Below are 16,108 nucleotides of genomic sequence, written 5' to 3'. Positions count from 1 at the left end.
CAAAAAAATGTCTAAAGCCAGGACAATGGAAATACAGGGAAAATAAAATATATTTTTGAATTTAATGAATAAGATTTTTCAGTCACAGGCTTAATTTTTATGCATAGATTTTTCTCAATGTTTTCTTTTTGACTTGTATGATTTTTCTCCAGCGCCATCTTGTGGAGAAATCTCTAGATCCCATGTAACCCGAGTTATGAGACGGTTTAAATCGGCTTTTAAAAAACTATTACCATTACTTGCGTTGGTGTTTGTTTTTCATTCTAACCAAATATTATTTGAGAAGGATGATTAATTAGTGCAATGTAGTTAATCTTCCCTTCATAAACGTATTTTGTCAGTTTGCGAAAATGATACATTTATAATTTAATTTAATTTAATTTAATTTAATTTAATTTAATTTAATTTAATTTAATTTAATTTAATTTAATTTAATTTTATTTTATTGCGACAGAGGGCAACAGCGCACAGAACAATGTTGCTCTAGCGGAAATGACGAAGCTTTGCGGAAGTTGCGTCCAGTAAAACAACAAGGCGCCAATTTTCCGCCAGGATCTTTTAAAGCTTCCACCGCTGACACATGACGAGGTTATTTTAGTCTTTCGCGAACCGCCTTGTGCGAAAACTGCAGCTGAAGGCTGTTCAGGTACGATGAAACATACAGATATTTAAATCACCCTTTTCTTTAAATGAACGGTGACATTTAACATCTGGCGTCCTTCCTGGCGTGTCTAGACTTTAGGAATGACATGTTTCAAATGCGCAGTTGTTAATGAGACACGGAGTCCTTGTTTGATATGTTTTTATAAAAACGTGTTTCTGTCTGCGTCGCAGCATGGCGATCCCTTTTGTGCAGGACTGGGACGTCGTCCAGACTCTGGGAGAAGGAGCTTATGGAGAGTAAGAATGGGTTGTTATAAATATTTCTACTTTTTACATAGCCGTCATATTTGTCCACTCGAAAATGCAAATCATGTGTTAAATTTTGTACTCTCTGAAATATAGATGTTGGCATTGTCTCTGAATCATTTTTTATGCATATCAGTAAAAACTGCAATACATTTATGCATGGTCCACAATTTTGTTTCTCCACACTTGTTTGCATTTATTTGAAACATTGTCATGTGCCTCATAATTTAACCACAATTTTTGTTTTACTGATCGTGTCAGAGTGAGGTTACTGGTGAACAGACAGACCGAAGAGGCAGTGGCGGTGAAGGTGATTGACACTTCTCAGGCTAAGGAGTGTGCAGACAATGTCAAAAAGGAGGTGTGCATCCATAAGGTAGGCTGCTTATTTTGCACTTTAAGCCTCACAATCTACACATTGTAACACTTATTCTCTGTTAGATGCTCACCCACCCCAGCATCGTGAGGTTCTTTGGTCATCGAAAGGAAGGACCGACTGTTTATCTTTTTCTGGAGTACTGCACCGGAGGAGAGCTGTTCGACCGCATTGGTAATGGACAAGTTGTTGCACAATGTTTTTATGACATTTATTCTCAGTATAAATTTGCATCTACAACCCTTCGTGAAAGTGCTAAGATCTCTTGAAAATTTTCACATTTCATCCATAAACTTTAATGTATTTTATATGGATTCTACAGACAAATGTGTGCTGCAGCAACATATTGTCTTACTTTACCTTTTACTTCATATTTATGCACTTTGTTGTGTTGTTTTATCACATAAAATCCCAATAAAATGTATTAAATACAAGTTCATCTTGCATATAATTTTTATTTGCCGTGTTTTAAGCCTTTTTGGGGTTCGTTCTGTTGTTCTAGAGCCTGATGTGGGGATGCCAGAGAAAGATGCTCATAGGTTTTTCAAGCAGCTAATAGCTGCTGTGGTGAGTAAATTCAGACTGTAAAAGTTTGAAAAATCTACACTAGTTTTACAGGTTTTGTTCTTGCTTTGTTTTCACAGGAGTACCTTCACAGCCTTGGCATCACCCACCGAGATATAAAGCCAGAGAATATTTTGCTGGATGACAAAGGTGAGGAAATAAAATGTGTACAAATTGGAGTGCATGTTTAATATATTCATATATCATGAGGTGTTTTCTTTCCTCTTAGACAACTTGAAGCTGACAGATTTCGGTCTGGCCACCATGTTTCGTTTCAAAGGGCGGGAGCGCCTTCTGAATCGACTCTGTGGAACGCTCCCCTACGTTGCTCCAGAGCTTCTCGGCCAGCAGGAGTACAAAGCTCAGCCTGCAGATGTCTGGGCCTGTGGGATTGTTCTGAGTGCAATGCTGGCAGGAGGTGAGACACAAACGGTGCATTTGGACTGTAGGAACTTTCAGTTTTTGGGAAATTATTAGATTCCTCAAGTTTTGCATTTTACCCACAGTCATCATAGCCAGATACATTTAGACACCTTGAAAGGTGGCTAAATCAATTGTTTGATTAAAATATATATATATAAAGCTGTGTTACTCACATTGCACAGTGAACCTTAGCTCTACGTGAGATTGTTCTTTACAATTGTCATTACTACTAATAGTATTATCCGTACATTTTCCTGTCTCATGAGAATTAGCTTATAGCTATCTTGTCTATGCAATATAATTTATTATGGGCATATTATATTATGTAATATAACATATTAAAGGGGCACATGAATAATACAGCATGACTTAAATTACACATTTTTGATAATTATTGAGTCAGTAAGTAATATATTCCATTAAATTGAGATAAGGGGTAGGATAAAATAAGTGGTCACTTCTTCCTACTCCTTATCAAACAGAAAAGAAGTAGTAAACAAATTATTTTGCTCTTAGTTATGTATTCACATGTTTTTCTCTGTCCTACTGATTGCTTGTTCTCTTGTTTTTTAAAATATGTTTGAAATAAATAAACAAATACAAATAAAGTTGTCAGCTTTATTTATCAGGGTTTGTCACTTTTTTAATGTGAAACAAAAGTGATGAGATGGAAATTACCTTCGTTTTTATTTTCTGGAGGATTTCCCGTGACTTGCTGCTGAGGTACAGAAACCTTTGGTCAACATGTTTGTTTTTCTTTACCAGAACTGCCCTGGGATCAGCCCACCGAGAGCTGCCAGGAATACTCAGACTGGCTCCAGAAGAAGACTTACCTACCTCCCTGGAAGAAAATCCAGCCGATGCCTCTTAGTAAGACTCAGACTTACAACTATATTCTGGGGGAAAACAATACACTGCATCGGACATGGATTGCAATATTTTTCCTACTAAAATGTACTTAGCTTTATTAATTCATATTCTGTAAAGATACAGGTGGAAATCACTTATAAAGTCATCGTTTCTTCAGTAATTAAATTAAAAAATATATTTTGTTTTGTTTAGTAATGGCAGAAAGTATTGTTTTTCTAAATTATGCAATTTTCTCATTTAATGTTGAAAAGCTTGATAATCAATTTTAAATCTGAATAACTGTCAAAAAATAAGAGTTTGTAAACTTTATTCCCCATTCCATACATTAAAATGTTATATTTCAAATAGCTGAAATATAAAGTATGTTTTAATTTTTTTTTAATGATGTCTTCTATGTTTATTTATATCACAATTTGACTTTTTGCCCAGCTCATTGATCAGTTTGGTTTCAGACCTGTAGATAAATGCAGCCTCAGGTTCTGGTTCAGGCACAAACACATTTTATAAAAGCAAAATAAAGCCAAACCGGAGCATAAACTGCTTCACAGAATCTTGATTTACATAACAATAATCAATTCCAGGTTTAGTTGAGTCTGCATTTTATGGGTTTTGAAGTAAAGCTTGTATAAGTTAGCCTAAAAGATAAAGATTTTACTCATCAAATGTTTTGTATTCAAAAATGTTTTAAAATCTGCAGGTTAAATTCTTGTTATTTCCGTAAATTTCCTTAGGTTTGCTGTCCAAATTGCTGCAGCCCCATCCTGATGCAAGAATCGTTATCGCAGACATACAGAAGGATCGCTGGTTTACTCAAGGCAAGCCTGATTCAAATGTTTACCTTTCAGGCTTCATGTAGCATTAGATCAGCATCATTTTTTCAAAAAGAGCAAATAATTCCTTGTGTTTTATGTTAATAGACATAAAGATGAAGCCAAATTATTATACAATTAGAGCAAGTTTAACTTCTTCATTTGGTTTTATTTACTCTCTCTAAAGAAGAAAATGGTTTCAGTTATTTTCAGATGTTATTTTAATCATGCATCTTAATGGGTTAATATTCACAGGGCTGATTTCTGTCTTTTGTTCTCTAGGTTGTCAGAGATCAGGATCCAACAAAGTTCTTCGAACGGAGTTGGAGCTTAAATCCCGGACAAGCAGGTCCAAGCCTCGGAACAAAGTGATGTTTGCATACAGAGTTAGCCGAAATACTATTTATTTATGATCTTTCCGTGTGTGTGTAGTGATGACAGGATGCAGTTTTCCAGCTCTCAGCCTGACTTTGCTCCAGGCGGATGGGAATCCATGTTGTTGATCGGCCTGGCCGAAGGGCAGGTCAGCTTCTCCCAGCCGACTAAACCGGAGCACATGTTGCTGGGCAGTCAGCTGTTGGGCACGCCGGGAGCCAGTCAGGTACGGCGCATTCAGAAAATGTTGCAAATGTGTTAAAAATGAACAAAATTCACATTTCTTTAATACTTTGTTGATGAAGTTGATGTGTTTCTTCCTGTTAATAGTCGCTGTGGCAAAGATTAGTCCGAAGAATGACTCGCTTCTTTACCAACGTGAACGCCGACGACTCCTTATCTGCCCTGAAAGACGTCTGTGACGGCATGGCACTTGTCTTCAAACTCACCTGCACCCAACAGGTAAACACTTTTTTTTTTAAGTGGATGATAATTAAGGACTGCCTTCACACTGGCCTCCTCTAACTGGAGCTGCCGTGTTTTTATCTTCATAAAGTTCTCCCTTCTCTTCAGGTCACTGTGAGCACTCTGGACAAACGTAACAACAAGCTAATCTTCAAGGTCTTTTTACTGGAGATGAATCAGCGAGTGTTGCTGGATTTCAGACTGTCTAAGGTAAGCTGTTGCGTTTCAGATTGACGCCTGAATGTGGTTTTCCATGTGAAAGAGCATTCAGTTTGGTTTCTTCTAAAACCTTGAACGTGCAAAGCGAAATGGGCTTGGAAACCACAGAAAATACAGAGAAAGTGCAGAAGCAGCAACAAAAGTTTTGAAAATGAAGCACATATTTAAAGTAGCTTGTAAAAGTAGTCAGATTATTGAAGGCTTTCCTCATTTGATCACATTAAAACCACAACTTCAGTCTGTTTTATTGGGATTTTACGTGATACACTAACACACATACTAGTTTTATGTGTTGAGGAAAAATTTTCTTTTTACTTCTATCAATTTTCCAGTGTTTTGATTTGGAATGAGACTGATAGCCATGCATAAATGTCCTTCCATTTTACAACTACGTGCTGAATTGTGACAATATATCACATATGACCCCCAAAAAAACACATAAACGTGCAAGAAAATATAAGATGAAAACTTTCTTTATCTTTAAAATTGTATTTATCTTGTGGAAGGAAGAATTTGAGATGCATCACAGCGAGTTAATCCTGCAACTCAGAGTTTGTAACCAATTGTTGCCTATTTGTACAAATATTGCTTAATCGCTTAAGAGAATACATCAGATGCATTTTGGGAGTTCTTGTTTGCGTTGCTCTGAAACACTGAAATGACTTTGCCTTTTCAGGGCGACGGATTGGAGTTCAAACGACTCTTTGTGAAGATAAAGCAGAAGCTCGGAGATGTGGTCTGCACCCAGAAGATTTCACTCCCCATCACATAATAAACAGAGAAAAACACACGCTGTCATGGACTTTAGAGACAAACTGTATATATTTACATGTTCCTGTTGTTAACACTTGTTTTTTTATACACTTGAAAGATCAAGACTTTATAGATCACATAGTTTTCTACAATTTGCCATTCATAAAGACTGAAGTGTTCTGGTTGTTTTTGCTATGTTAATGTTCAAAGCTGAATAAATTAATAAAGATCTTGTTTGCTAAATGATCTGTGATAATGAAAAAATCTTATATTTTAATTGATACACAAACGCGTATTACTATCCTCTATGCAAATCTGAAAGAATTTGAGGTTAATGTGTAAAGAAGACGGATGCCTGCTAAGGCGAAAGGCTAAAAAAACCCACTTAACATGTACATATTATACATAGCAAATTGACCGTCTAGCTCATTTTTGCAGCGCCTGACCTTTTAAAACCAACATCAAAATGTTTTGTTAGATAAATCAGACAAATCGATGTGCATGACGCTATTTACAGCAAGAGCTCCAGTGTAAACTACAGCTGGTTTATTTACTCTAGGATTCTGCAGCCTTGACTGTGATTGTGACGCTCACTGGCTCGTTGTCGTCTCCAGAGGGAGGGGCTTGACTGGTGGGGGTGGGAGTGGCACTCCTGGGTGAGGCGGTGAGGGGCGAGGATGCCCTGGGTATAGAAACGGCTGGGCCTGAAAGAGATCAACATCAAGGTTCAACTTCCAGTAAACGAGAGGGTTATATGCACTCAAAGTTCAATTCATCAATCAGGTTTATTTGTGTAGCACATTTCAGCAAAAAGACAGTTCAAAGTACTTTACATTATAACAGTTAAGATGTAAAGCAACATTTTAAAAAACCCATCAGTCTTTGGGTTTTAATATGGTCATTAAAGTAAATAATTTAATCTGAACACTATAATTTATGTGGAGTTTGCGATGTGTATATGTATATATATATACACTTCAGCAAACTTTTCTAGTTTGAAAAAAGCAGGAGGAGCAAAATGTGTGTGTAGTCCAGGTCAGACTGTATTTTGATTTTCTATGGAAATTAATTGAACTGTTAATCTACACTGTAAAAACCCAAAATCTTACCAAGTAGTTTTGTCAAGTATCTAGTGCAAATATCATAGTAAATTTTAATTTAAACAAACCTCCAACTTCTCAGTAAGATATATGAGCTTGTCTTTAGTAAATAGTTCCTTAATATTGATTTTAAATAAAGTGCTAGTTCCATTGGGAAATTATTTCACTTATAAGACTTTTTCCCCCATTTTGTAAGGCAAATAATCTGCCAAAGAAACCATTATTTTTTTAAGTCAATATTAAGGAACTATAGACAAGACATAAAACAAGCTAATATATCTTGCTGTAAAGATGTATTTTTTCAAGCACATTAGGATGTTTGCACTAGAAATAGACCAAAAATACTTGTTGAGATTTTGTGTTTTTACAGTGTAACCTGTTTTTCCACTGTTGGGTTGAATATGTTGATTAGATATACAATATCTGACCAATACAACATCTGATTTTTTCAGAATGGTTATAGTTTAAAGGTTAAAGGCTGCCAATTCCAAATTGTATGAAACAGTGTAGGTGCAAAGGCTTTCAAATAAACTGTTGATTCTTAAAATTGCTAAATGTTATGTTAATGATAAAAACAGAAGAAAAGAAGAAACAGTTTTTGAGGCCAGGTTGACTTGCCTGCAGTTGATAATCCCCCGATGTCCTCTATCCCTCCATCTGACCCTCTGACCATTTCATCCTCTGGAAAATTAATGTTCTCTCTTGACTGGCTGTGCTGCCTAGAAATAAACAAACAGGAAACAGACATGGATTATTTATTTGGGAAATGAGCCTCATATGGATAAACGAACATCAATACCCAGATACTCACATGCCAAACAGCATGTCATGCAGTCCTGGGGGAACAAAAATACATTAATGCATAATTTTTTTTAAGTGACTTTATTATCACATGCTGCCTTTGCTAAATTGTGATTCCCCTTTCTAGGACTCACTGGGGTTGTTGTTGCGGTTGCGGATTATGTACATGAGCAGCAGGACTGTGAGAATGGCTGCGAAGAGCATCCCGCCTATCGCTGCTCCGATCACAGCAGGGTACATGCTGTTGCGTGGTTCCGCTGCAAGAGACCACAGTTACAGATTGCAAAATAGTACACCTCTGAAATGAAAAAAAAAACAACAAGAAAATAGTTCTTCCTGACAAATACGTTGTGTAAGAATTTGAAGTGGTTCTAAACCAGTTTGTGCTGCAAACTATTGCAAATCTGGGAAATGTAAATCTTACTCCAGTCTAAATCCTCTAGTTAGCCCAGTAAAATTTCTACAACATGTATAATCTACTTATTTTGACAAATCAAGTGTTTTATAAGAAGAATCTAAATGGGGTCAGTTTTTAGAAAGTTTAGAGAGGAAGGAAATGGAAACAGAGAGAAGATGGGTGAATGTCAGTGTCAGGTGTGTGTCGATGTGTGCATTTGCGTTTTTGTTGTGTGTGTCTTTCACCTAAGAGGATAAAAAGAAAAAGAAAATTAGACCTTTAACACAGTAATCAGCAGCAATCACAACAAAACACTGATAGCTGGAGATTTAAAATATCATCTGGTCCTTTTAACACATATTGGTCTACTTGATCGGCCTTTTTCTACTGTTTTTAAATTTTGCTTGCATTGTTGTCTTTTAAGAGTTCACTTACTGTACCTGGAGTTTTTGTTGGAGACGGGTGTCCGATGGTGCGGTGGTTGATGGGTGTTATGCGGAACTGGTAGGTAACGGTCGGAGTCAGTCCTCGAACTGTGTGACTCCTGCTGCCTGGATCCTGGATGATGGTACGGTACCAGTCTTGGGAGGCAATCCTCTCCTCCATCTGCAGCTGTGAAATATTGCTGCTCCGTCTCTTGTTTGGTCGCTCAGACACCCACTGGTACTCCACATGGAAACCAGTCCATCCTCCAGTCTCCTCCGTACCGTCGACCTGCCACTCCAGCTCCACCTCGTTACGCTGTCGGCTGTTGTACGTCGCTCTGATTAGGGTTGCATTGGGTGGCATGGGGTATTCTGACACAACAACAAAACAAAAAGATATGAACTAGTGTATAATGTCTATATTTTACTTTCTGACATTTAATAGCTACAAAATTTCAATAAGAATTTAAACTTTATTGAACCGAATATGAAAAGTTACTTCTCTTAACTTCTTCTAAGGGCTTGGAAAGAAAAACTAAATCTGATTCTTACTCTTGACCACTAGAGTGACGTTGATCTCAGCGCCTCCCACTGCGTTTGAAGTGGAGCATCTGTACTCTCCGCTGTCCTGCGTCTCGTCGGTTTCTCTCACAGTCAGGTTGGCCCAGGCAGACGTTTGCAGCAGCATGTACTTCGACGTGTCTCGGACATCCACGCCCTGGTTGTTGAACCAGGTGATGTCATTGGCTGGAAGGTAATTGGCTCTCAGATTGCAGGTGAGCTGAACGTCACTCCCCTCGTACACAGAGATGACTTTGCGCTGTGTCAACAACACCGGGGCCTCTAGAAATGAAAGATCTTAAGTAATTTTTAAAAACAAAAATCCCGTCTGCTGTTTATTGCTTTACAGTGATCGTTAGGACTGACCCAGTGTGAGCCTACAACTCTTTGCTTCCACCAGAAGTGGGTGTTTAGCGTAGCAGGTGTACGGTTTCCCACTTCGGGCCGTCCCATAATGCAGGATCAGGATGTTGGAGTTTTCTTGCCCTCCTTTGCTTTGGCCCCCTGGTCCTTCCCACCACACTAGGGCCTTTGGGGCCCCTCCATCCCAGGAGCAGGACAGCATCAGGTATTGCTGAGTGTTTGTGACGTAGGCAAAACACACCGGTTCTGCAGGAGGAATGTCTGTAAGGAGAAGTATGGAAATAAAAAATGGAATGACAACACAAAAACACTTTTTTTCATCATCTGCTCTGACCTTTGTGTACTCACATGTCCGTGTGCTGCACTCTGTAGTTTGTTTCAGAGCAGGATGGGAGCCCACACATCGGAACAAGCTGTTAGGGGTCACGCTCCCAGAGGGCAGAATGATGGCAGTGCCACTTTGTAGATTAGTTTGTTGTTCTGCGTCCACCTGGGTTTTTCCTGCCTGCACCAGATCTCCGGTCCAGTCCAAGGACGGGGAGGGGAATCCCCCGGCCCAGACGCAGAGCAGCTTCAGAGCAGTGTGATTCAGAGCGGCCTCCACAGAGCAGGAGGGGGAACCGTCAGGAGGGTCTGCAAGGATAGATCATACAGTGGCCACGCAGTGATGTTCGAAGTGGAGGTAAATTCATCAGGACACATTCTTCAAAATGCTGGGTTTGAATCTTTTCACGTGACTAAAGAGTAGAGTGAAACATACGTAACCACTTCTATGATCAACCTGTACTTGCAACAAAAGGTACCTGCCAAAGTGCCTTCGAACTCTCCCAAGGTCCAACTCCTGAATAGATCTGCAATACTTCCTGTCTCTTGTTTGTGTATTTATGTTGGTGTGTGAGTTTGATCTGATGTCTGAATGAGTGAAAATGAAATACTGAATTATTTAAGAATAAAGAAAGACAGCAAAAAAAAACAAAGCTTGATGTGGCAAAAGAGGAAAGACCCCATCTATAGTTCTGCACCTTATTGTACCAAGACAGAGAAAGCACTCTGGAACAGACAAAAGAGCAATAGCGGTAATATCAGGGCCTGAGGTCAGAGGTCACACTCACAGTAGACAGTCAGGCTGATGGTTTTTTTGGAGCGGGTGTTCAGGTATGTGTTCTGGGCCAAGCAGGCGTAGTCTCCTGTGTGCATGCGAAGGATCTTGGTGATGGTGTACTGCGGCCCACTGTAGACCTGGGAGTTGTTGTAGAACCAGACGTACTGACTGGCTGGATTGGACGGGGCTTGACACATCAGTGAAACAGTCTCTCTCTCCAACGCTGAGTAACCCCGCTCTGTTATACTGTATGGAGTCACGTCTATCCGGGGGATGTCAGGACCATCTACAGAGAAAGAACATGGAAGCCTGTAAGAGATGAAAGGCCCAGATGGTCCAAGCACTGATACTATTTGTCAGTTTGGGGTGGGAAGACATGTCTTAGAATTATAAGGAGTGTAAGAGCCAGTTAATGGGGAATTCATATAGAATAATAATTTAGATTAAAAATGTATAAATATGCTTAATTTAATTTTAAGAAATTCATGATGAGTATATTTTCTAGAATGTATAACTTAGTTAATATAAAGGGATACTTTTATTGTGAAAAGTAATTTTGGCTTCCACTACGTAATGCATAACATTAATATGGCCCGTATGCACGTTTGAGGTCAGATTGCAGTTGGATACGGTGGAAGCAACACAATTTTTTGACCGATCTGTACCGAGCCTTTCATTTCTTCTGTAAGTGAACTTTTGGAGTTCTTTAAGTAAACATCATAAAAGAAGACTTGGTTTCAGTCGAGTGATTCAAATATTTGTTGTTAGACAAACTGCAAAGGTGGTACAACGAACTTTTGGGACGCAGAGTGCCACTACAAGGAGTAAAGCTTTTACTACTCTATGCTGCATTCAATTGGATGAAAAGCAGCCAATCAGCATCACCAAATCAAAACACTTCAGAAAGAAAATAGGGTCAAATTTACTAAACAAAATTTGAGGTTTTATAACAAACACAAGACAAAGTAATAAGATAAACACATGAATATAGATGGTAAACTGTGATCTGTGTCCTGTTTAATGCTTGGGATATTTTTTGTGAGATATTATTCAACTTTATATATTTTTGTTGTTTCTAGTGTCGTCTTTCTCTTCACACAATGTTTTGGTTCTTGAACAAAGACCTTCAGAGAAGAACTGGACTTATACTAACACAAAATTATACACTTGTGGACCCTACTTATTGATTATTTGTCAGAACAAAGGGAGATTAATAAAAAAAAGCCATGTTTTTTTTTCATTTTCATTTCTGAAAACAGAAAATAAATGGGTATGTATTCTTCTCGAAGTCGAAGACACTCATCGTGAATTTGCAAATGCACTAACACTGTTTTAAAAGATTATAAAACATGATGAAAGAAACTTTTTACACTCACAGATGGTGTCCAGCCATAAGCGGTTAGAGCTCTCACTGTTGACGGCATTGGTGGCCACACAGCGGTACCAGCCAGTGTGGTTTCTGTTGATGTCCGTTATGTTGATGAGGTTGCTGCTTCCCTGGGCCACCACCGTGATGTTGCCACTGTGGGTTTCGTGCTGCCATACGTACTGGATTGGCCCGGTCCCGTTTTCCAGGTTGCATCGCATCCACATTGTGGAGCCTTCCACCGGAGACACATCACTTAGCAACAGATACGGCTTACTGACGGGGACTGTGTTCAAGAAAAATACAGAGAGAAATAAGAGTTTTATGCTAATAATCATTTTCATTATGTTGTGTTTCCGCAGTGCATGACTGAACCACTCAATGGATTCTGACTCTTTTGTTTGCATGATACTATACCAGCTTTAAGGCTACTTGTAAACTGAATGACTGTTGATTCTGTTGATTACAAAAATAATGGACAGACTTGTTTTGGTCTAAAACTTTAGACCTGATCTATGATTTTGTGTGTTTCCCCTTTAAGATCGCACAAGGTGATTTAATGAGCTTGGTGCCAGGCAATTTATTTATGAATTCACAAATATATCCCCAAAATAGCTAAGTTTCAAACTTAGTCTGTGCATAAGGACAATGTTTCAAACCACCTGCGAGTGGCTAAGACACAAAACAAGGTTTTGGAATGACCTAGTCAAAGTCTGGACTTACATTGGACTTTCATCCAATTAAACAGGTGTAGGCTGCTCTTCATAAGGCAGTTGATGCTCAAAAACCCCCTAACGATGTTGAACTGAAATAATTTTGCAAAGAATTGACCAATTTCATCTACAGTGAAAATTAGATTAAAATTTAAAGTTTTTGAAACTTTAAATGTTTTCAGAACATGTGCTTTGTAATTTTGCATGCTCAGTCATGGGCTAAACTGAGCGCTTAAAGTAGATGTTTCAAAAAGTTTTAATAGAGGAGATCAGGCTTAGTGGAAGAGGAGAACTGGGGACAAAGCAGTCCTTCACCGAAACGCTGAAACGAAATGCTTGATCTGCAACATTAGACAAAAGAAAAGAAAAACCTGTAAAAGAAAAATGTTTTTGTTTCAGCCCTGTTTGCTTCGCATTACTGTAAGGACGCAAAAAAAAAAAAAAAAAACAAGCACACTAAAAAATATATGACTTGGCATCCAAAGCGAGACAGTATGGAAGACCAATTATTAAAAACTATATTGCTTCTTGATTTTTATTTTAAAAAAAGACAACTGTTGACTATAAATAGTTGGTCACTGATTTGGTGATCAAAAAGGTTACAGTTATCAGAAGAAGTGTCAAAGTACACAAGAAAAGCTGAGCCTGTTACGTACACCCAGCTTGACGAAGAAACGTAATTTGAGTTGAGAGTCTTACCTCTGACATTGAGGTGAACGTAGTAATAGTAGACTACGGGCTCCTTGTCGATATTGTAGAAGGCCTGGCAGGTGAACAGGCCATGAGCAGCCAGAGGCAGTTTCTCAATGCTCACTGCTGCACTGTTTGAGATGATGGTCAAGTGTCCAAGTGTTTCAGCAAACTGCTGGATCCTCGGCCCTTTCCCCAGATTGTACACCACTGCTTTGATGGCGTCAGTGCCTGGCTTGGTGAAGCTCCATATGTAGATGTCAGGCACGCTGGTGCCACACTCCAGGATCACGGCTTTGCCCACCACCCCATAAATGTCAGTGTCCTGGTAGACCACCTCCCAGTTTGGATTGATCTTTACAGATGAAGTTGGGACAGGATACACTGACGTGCCTGCAAAAGGGTCATGGAGAAAGACGGCGGTGTCATGTGCCCTGCTGGTGTTCTGCTGCAGGTTTGATTACACTGCAAGTTTCAGGAGAGGCTTACAAGATTCCAGAACAAGTGTTGTCAATGCTGTCTCACTTTATTTTCAAATCCAACTTGGAAAAATGTTTTGCCTTTTCAAATTTCCTATTTCTCTGAAATGATGGTCATGTTTAATTGTTATAAAGCAAATATAGAGGAAATAACAGCTCAAAAACAGAGAAAAAGTAATGATTTAATTGTACAAGTTATGTTGGAAGAAATCTGGAATGGGATGCTTTTAAAATATTTTTTTGTGGCATTTATGGTCAAAATATAGTGGAAGTGGAATGGAAAAGATGCAATCGTCTGATACATTTCTTGTTTTTATTTGTATTTAACTATTTTTACAATTATTCTGCACACTGACAGGTGATAAGAAGAATACCTTTTATTTGTAGGTACCTAAAGAAAAATCATGCAATTAAATGTCAAAATAACATTGATCATAAAGGGATCATCAAATATTTAAGAGCCAAAAAGTTATTTTAAAAAGTGTTTGTAATTGAATTCAAACACCGTCAATCCTTACCATGTGCAGAGAAGGTGAATGGACCGGTCGTGAGATAAAGAAAGGCCAGCCCTAACAGTTTGGCCACCATGGTATCATGATGATCCTGAGTCCCGCTGCTTCTTTACTCCGAGAAATGCTGTAGAGCACAAACTGAAAAAAACAACAGCCAAAAACTCCAAAAAAGAACCTGCAAACACCGAGACTCTCCGTCTGAGTCACGGTTTCTTATCCACAGGTTTCTTCAAGAGTCCAGTTGGAGGCACTGACTTCATTAGGCTGAGAGTAGGAAGAGACTGATTTAGAGTCAATTATTGATGTGTTTTTCCTTTCTCTCTAGTTCCCTGTGCTTCTCTGTGGGGTTAGAATGACACTGTGTTACTGGACCCCTGCATTATGTAGGACTGACTCATAGGGTTATGCTTCTGCATGCACTCATGCATGTTAAATAAGACAAAGTCAAGGCTGCATTATATAAATCTGACATCTATGGCGCTAAAATGAGCATTTCTTCCTGCTGGACAGTCATATGCTGAGCAAAATGGCGTAAGCAATTATATTACCTTTTCTACAATTTATTTTCAAAGAGAAATGTTTATATTTCTAGATTATGATGAAAAATATTCATACCCCAAGTCAACATGATTTGATGTATTTTGTTGGTGAAATGACATGAAAGGAGTGCATTGTTTTTAGATTTTTGCTGGAAATTTCTCTGTCAATCAACGCTGTCCCTGCTGCATCCCCATAGCATGACGCAGCCTCTTCCCTACTTCATCAAAGGCACAGTGTGTTCAAGGTGAAGTCAGTATCAGTTTTCCTAGTTTTCCTCAAACATTAAATTTTGGTGTCATCTGTCCAGAACCCTGCCTTTCACTCCTATCCACTGCACGGTTTCATGTTACATAAAGGCCAGATTTGTTGAGTGCAAAACTAATGTCTTGTCGTCAGATTGTCTCACCTGAGCAATGGGTCTTTGCAGTTACTCCAGAGTTGCCTTAGGCTTCTATGCTGCTTCTTGTTTCACAATTTACTAATTACATTACTTTACTTAGTGGTATCAGAACAGAATGTATTTGCACAATGTGTTGTTTTCTTTCCTTTTCCCATGTAAGCATTTCTTTGTGTTGTCCTGTCACCACAAAATCTTAATAAAATACAGATATAAAAACGTTCCAAGGGCATAGTTTTGTAAAGTAACACATTTACAGTGAGACTGCATAAGCAACACATTATCATTATCACCGCTGAAGAAGATGAACCAAGGCATAAGTTTATCATAATATACTGCTCAAAAAAATAAAGGGAACACTTTAAGTGTTAAACACCTGTTTAAGTGTTCCCTTTATTTTTTTGAGCAGTGTATATTTTTTGAATGCTTAGATTATTTAGATAAGCAGATTTACCTAGGTGAAGGGAAAAAAAACATGATGTTTTACAAATAGCAAGTAAATGGTCACATTAAAATTTCCTAATGAGGAAAAGGCCCCGAAACCAAACCTGGTTTTTCAGTCATTTTAGCAAACAGTGTCCAGCCTGGCCTGGCATGCATCAGAGTGTTTCCTGCCCAGTCCTTCTCATCCTTTACTCTGCCTTTGAGCACCTGACACCTGCATCTGCACTCCAGGAACATTACATGTCTGGGAGATAGTGCCACTGACATTCTCTCTTAGATTTAGATCCAATTCATTAAAGTGTTAATAATATGTATGAAGTTTAAAAGTTTGCAGCTCTGTTTGAAAAAAGAACAGACAAGCCGTTAACGCTCAGGCAGGGAATCAAATTGAGGACAGAACACTGTGGGGAAATAGACGTAGTACATCTGCACAATATTTATTTTTGCAGCTACTG

General features: G+C 38.6%; 3 protein-coding genes across 4 annotated transcripts; 1 reads left to right on the top strand and 2 right to left on the bottom strand.

Annotated features, from left to right (window-relative positions):
• Positions 1 to 496: 496 nt before the first annotated feature.
• chek1 (checkpoint kinase 1) lies at positions 497 to 6,009 on the top strand. Of its 2 annotated transcripts, none has more exons than XM_028030376.1 (14): positions 497 to 646; positions 835 to 900; positions 1,171 to 1,270; positions 1,351 to 1,459; positions 1,788 to 1,852; positions 1,930 to 1,999; positions 2,079 to 2,267; positions 3,038 to 3,142; positions 3,874 to 3,957; positions 4,234 to 4,300; positions 4,384 to 4,552; positions 4,657 to 4,788; positions 4,900 to 5,001; positions 5,687 to 6,009. In XM_028030376.1, the coding sequence occupies exons 2-14, from the start codon at positions 836 to 838 to the stop codon at positions 5,780 to 5,782; spliced, it is 1,353 nt and encodes a 450-aa protein (XP_027886177.1). In that variant the 5' UTR covers positions 497 to 646; position 835; the 3' UTR covers positions 5,783 to 6,009. The 2 variants fall into 2 exon arrangements, with proteins under 2 accessions (XP_027886177.1, XP_027886176.1); XM_028030375.1 differs by having other exon boundaries at positions 1,171 to 1,285.
• Positions 6,010 to 7,389: 1,380 nt separating this feature from the next.
• On the bottom strand, positions 7,390 to 8,851 carry LOC114152637 (V-set and immunoglobulin domain-containing protein 10-like 2). Its single transcript, XM_028030570.1, has 4 exons — positions 8,502 to 8,851; positions 7,799 to 7,921; positions 7,675 to 7,699; positions 7,390 to 7,582 (listed from the first exon to the last, which is right to left on the bottom strand). Exons 1-4 carry the CDS (start codon positions 8,848 to 8,850, stop codon positions 7,426 to 7,428), a joined length of 654 nt encoding a protein of 217 aa, XP_027886371.1. The 5' UTR covers position 8,851; the 3' UTR covers positions 7,390 to 7,425.
• A 170-nt stretch (positions 8,852 to 9,021) lies between these two features.
• Positions 9,022 to 14,541, bottom strand: LOC114153255 (V-set and immunoglobulin domain-containing protein 10-like 2). Its single transcript, XM_028031652.1, has 7 exons — positions 14,279 to 14,541; positions 13,291 to 13,674; positions 11,889 to 12,164; positions 10,523 to 10,798; positions 9,759 to 10,043; positions 9,414 to 9,671; positions 9,022 to 9,329 (listed from the first exon to the last, which is right to left on the bottom strand). Exons 1-7 carry the CDS (start codon positions 14,346 to 14,348, stop codon positions 9,022 to 9,024), a joined length of 1,857 nt encoding a protein of 618 aa, XP_027887453.1. The 5' UTR covers positions 14,349 to 14,541.
• Positions 14,542 to 16,108: the final 1,567 nt, after the last annotated feature.

This window comes from Xiphophorus couchianus, chromosome 11 (assembly GCF_001444195.1).
Source record: "Xiphophorus couchianus chromosome 11, X_couchianus-1.0, whole genome shotgun sequence".
NCBI classification, from domain to species: Eukaryota; Metazoa; Chordata; class Actinopteri; order Cyprinodontiformes; family Poeciliidae; genus Xiphophorus; species Xiphophorus couchianus.
Note: the sequence above shows the minus strand (reverse complement) of the source record. Positions and strands in the feature narration are given on the sequence as shown.

Coding starts and splice junctions, on each gene's coding strand:
- LOC114153255 (XM_028031652.1), bottom strand. CDS start 14,348: ATGGTGGCCAAACTGTTAGGGCTGGCCTTTCTTTATCTCACGACCGGT. Junction 12,165..13,290: donor CGTTCACCTCAATGTCAGAG/GTAAGACTCTCA, acceptor TCTTGAACACAG/TCCCCGTCAGTAAGCCGTAT. Junction 10,044..10,522: donor CATCAGCCTGACTGTCTACT/GTGAGTGTGACC, acceptor CTATCCTTGCAG/ACCCTCCTGACGGTTCCCCC.
- chek1 (XM_028030375.1), top strand. CDS start 836: ATGGCGATCCCTTTTGTGCAGGACTGGGACGTCGTCCAGACTCTGGGA. Junction 901..1,170: donor GGAGAAGGAGCTTATGGAGA/GTAAGAATGGGT, acceptor TGATCGTGTCAG/AGTGAGGTTACTGGTGAACA. Junction 1,286..1,350: donor AGGAGGTGTGCATCCATAAG/GTAGGCTGCTTA, acceptor ATTCTCTGTTAG/ATGCTCACCCACCCCAGCAT.
- LOC114152637 (XM_028030570.1), bottom strand. CDS start 8,850: ATGCCACCCAATGCAACCCTAATCAGAGCGACGTACAACAGCCGACAG. Junction 7,922..8,501: donor GTCTCCAACAAAAACTCCAG/GTACAGTAAGTG, acceptor GGTCTCTTGCAG/CGGAACCACGCAACAGCATG. Junction 7,583..7,674: donor CATGACATGCTGTTTGGCAT/GTGAGTATCTGG, acceptor GTTTATTTCTAG/GCAGCACAGCCAGTCAAGAG.